The sequence below is a fragment of the Amblyraja radiata genome, chromosome 27, assembly GCF_010909765.2.
Source record: "Amblyraja radiata isolate CabotCenter1 chromosome 27, sAmbRad1.1.pri, whole genome shotgun sequence".
NCBI classification, from domain to species: domain Eukaryota; kingdom Metazoa; phylum Chordata; class Chondrichthyes; order Rajiformes; family Rajidae; genus Amblyraja; species Amblyraja radiata.
The window spans coordinates 33602275-33605426 of NC_045982.1; the positions used below are offsets into that span (position 1 = coordinate 33602275).

The 3152-nt window shown below is 46.8% G+C and overlaps 1 protein-coding gene across 1 annotated transcript; it reads right to left on the reverse strand.

Moving 5' to 3' along the window:
• Nucleotides 1-220: 220 nt before the first annotated feature.
• LOC116988394 (uncharacterized protein K02A2.6-like) lies at nucleotides 221-1611 on the reverse strand. Its single transcript, XM_033045055.1, has 2 exons — nucleotides 1569-1611; nucleotides 221-985 (listed from the first exon to the last, which is right to left on the reverse strand). The coding sequence occupies exon 2, from the start codon at nucleotides 929-931 to the stop codon at nucleotides 221-223; it is 711 nt and encodes a 236-aa protein (XP_032900946.1). The 5' UTR covers nucleotides 932-985; nucleotides 1569-1611.
• Between the last annotated feature and the right edge of the window lie 1541 nt (nucleotides 1612-3152).

Here is a 3152-nt window from a genome sequence, read left to right on the forward strand (position 1 = left end):
GCCCCTTCTTGGATGTCCGTCCATTCCCACATGTTCTCCTTGCACGTGAGTTGTCTCAGAATCTCAGAGTCATCTGAACGGTGGTCATAGAACTTAGAAAGATAGTTGACCATCCCAACTAATCTCTGTACCCCTTTCACGTCCGTTGGCCTTGGCATTTCTCTGATTGCCCGTACTTTCTCCGGGTCGACCCTCAGTCCCTCGGCCGTGAGCAGATGACCTATGTTGGGTACCTCTTTTGTCTGAGCTTGAATTTGTCCGCGTTCAGCTTGATGTTGCGCTCTCTGCACCTGGTTAGAAAGCGTCTGACTTTCTCGTCGTGGTCCTTTCCTGCCTCCTCTTGTGTTGCTCCTACCCCCGTGATTAACACATCATCTGCTATGACGCAGACTCCTGGGAGGCCCTCCAGGGCCTGTATGAGCTTTCTTTGGAACACTTCAGGTGCTGGGCTTATTCCCATCGGCATCCTTAGCCAACGGAAGCGACCAAATGGGGTGGCGAATGTGGTAAGGAAGCTCGACTCTTCCTCTAGTTTGACGTGCCAGAAGCCTTGCTTCACGTTGCAGACTGTGAATACTTTTGCCTTTGACATCTCCGGCAGGATGTCATCTATAGTTGGGAGTGGATAGTGACTTATTTTTAGTGCCCGATTCAGAGGTTTTGGGTCTATACAGATCCTCAGCTTCCCATTAGGTTTTCTCACTGCGACCATGCTATTGATCCAGTCAGTGCTGCGTTCCACTGGTGTGATTATCCCTCTTCTCTCTAGATCTTTGAGTTCCTCTTGTAGAGGTGTCATCATAGCTACAGGCACTCTGCGCTTTGGCAGTTTCACTGGCGGTACTCTGTCATCTATCTCTATTCTATATTCACCCTCCATGCAGCCATCTCCGGTGAACACATCCTCAAACTCCTCATTTATTTTGTCCATGGTCACGTGTTTGCCACTTTCTCCCTTTGTCACTGGGCTCGGCTCTTTCTTCACTTTGGGCGGAGTGGGCGGTGGGCGGCGCGACTCTCGTCAGCAGCGGCCTCTGCAGTCCGTCTGTGTTTTATTATTTTTTGTCTCGTTTTTATGTAGTTTTTGTTATTTTTTGTTGTTGGGGTATGTGTGTGGGGGGGTGGGGGTGGTGTGGGGGGGAGGGGGTAACTTTAAAATCTTTCCCCTGCACGGGAGACCCGACCTTTTATTTGTCGGGTCTCCGTTGTCGTTGGGGCTGCAACGTGGAGCGCCCGCCGGGGGCTCTAACACCAAGACCCGGTGCGCGACCTTGCATCACCCGGCGTGGCTTTAATGGCCGCAGGACAATCGCCATCGCCAGCCGGGGGCTTTGACTTTGACTCTGACTCTGACATCGGGGGGGAGAGTGCAGTGAAGAGATAAGTTTTTTTTGCCTTCCATCACAGCGATGTGATGGATGTTTGTGTAAACTGTGTTGTGTCTCGGGTCTTTTTGTTTTGTAATGTATGGCTGCAGAAACGACATTTCGTTTGGACCTCAAGGGGTCCAAATGACAATAAATTGAATTGTATTGTATTGTATTGTATTGTATTGTATTGTATTGTACTATGTTGTCTATAGCCAGAATATTCTCCTACTGTACTTTTATCAACTTCAGTGCCTCGCTGGCTTTTCTGCCCAGTAAAGGGATTCTGCTACTCTGGTCAACCACTTGAAACTCTAGTCGGTACAGCTTGTTGTTTCTGGGGTTTCTGACCTTAACCTTACATGTACCCAGAGGAGTCAACTTGGTCTTGTTATACATCACTAGCACCTTCTCAGTGTGCTCTAACTGTGTGTCTGGGTTTAGTAGATCGATGGGGATGATATTACAGGTGGCCCCACAGTCTATCTGGAAGTCAACTAACTTTTTTCTATCTTCATTCCTGCAAAGAGCTGCTGGCCCTGACTGTGGCTGTTTTTAACCTGGTTTACAGTTTCATCCTCTCTATTTGCTTCAGTTATACAGTTGACATCCTCATAAGAGTCACTGTCACTAGTCTGCTCTGTAACTGCATGCACTTTCTTAGTTTTCCTACTGCTCTCTTGTCTCGATCTGCACTGAGCTGCAAAATGATTTCCCTTTCCACACTTCTTACACTTTTTTTCCAAAAGCTGGGCATTTTTTCTTATTCCTCTCGTGTGTTCTACCACAAAACTTGCACAGTATCTCATTGTCTTTTTGTCTCTCTTCTGCCTGTTTCAGTGCATGTACCTCCTCCACTGTCTGTCCTTGCAGTGTTCTGCTATTCTTCCTTGACAGCTCTGTAGCTCTACAAATGTGCAGGCATGTCTCAAGAGTCAGCTTCTCTTCCCTGAGTAATCTCTCCCTCAGTGCTGAGCTATTTGTACCACACACAAGTCGATCTCTAATCAATGAATCTCTAATGTCCCCAAAATTGCAACTACTAGCAAGTGTCTTCAAGTCTGTTACATAGCTGTCCACGTTTTCATCCAATCCTTGGTTCCTCATGAAGAATCGGTACCTTTCCACAGTCTCGTTTACCTTTGGGTTGCAGTAATCGTCAAACTGTATGATCATTGAACTCACTGTGGTCCTCGCTGAAGGGCTAGCACTCGACAAAGTTGCCCAAAGTTCTCTGCCTTTTTCTCCGATGAGATAGTTGAATAGCTTGACTTTTGTGGTCTCTTCGGCGTCTGGCATGGTAAGGTCTATGTACAGTGTGAACTCCTCCTTCCAACTTTCCCATGACTTCGCCAAGTTGTTTGAGTCCAAAACCAAAGTTCCAGGGGGTTTTAGCCCTTCCATCGCTGTCAGCTAGCTGTTGTTTTTTTTTCTTTCTTTGCCGGCTTCTGTAAGGCTAACGTTAACCTGCTGCTAGCTAGCTAAACTTTCACTTTTCTAGTTAATTCTGACAATTTTCGACGTCCATCCCACCGCTGCCACCATGTTTCATTATGTTCTGGCTCTTTCTGGACTATACATAATGGACGATTAAAGCAGTCTTGCTTACTAGATCTTTATTGTCTTTGTGCAGTCATCATCCAAACTGTGTCACGAGCCCGGTGTCACCTCTAAAACAGTCCCCCATACAACAGTACTTAAATAAACAATCCTATTGTTACAGCTGTCGGAATATGTGACGGAAGAGCATCCTTGTGTCACCCTGCAGTGTTGTGTGTTGTAGAA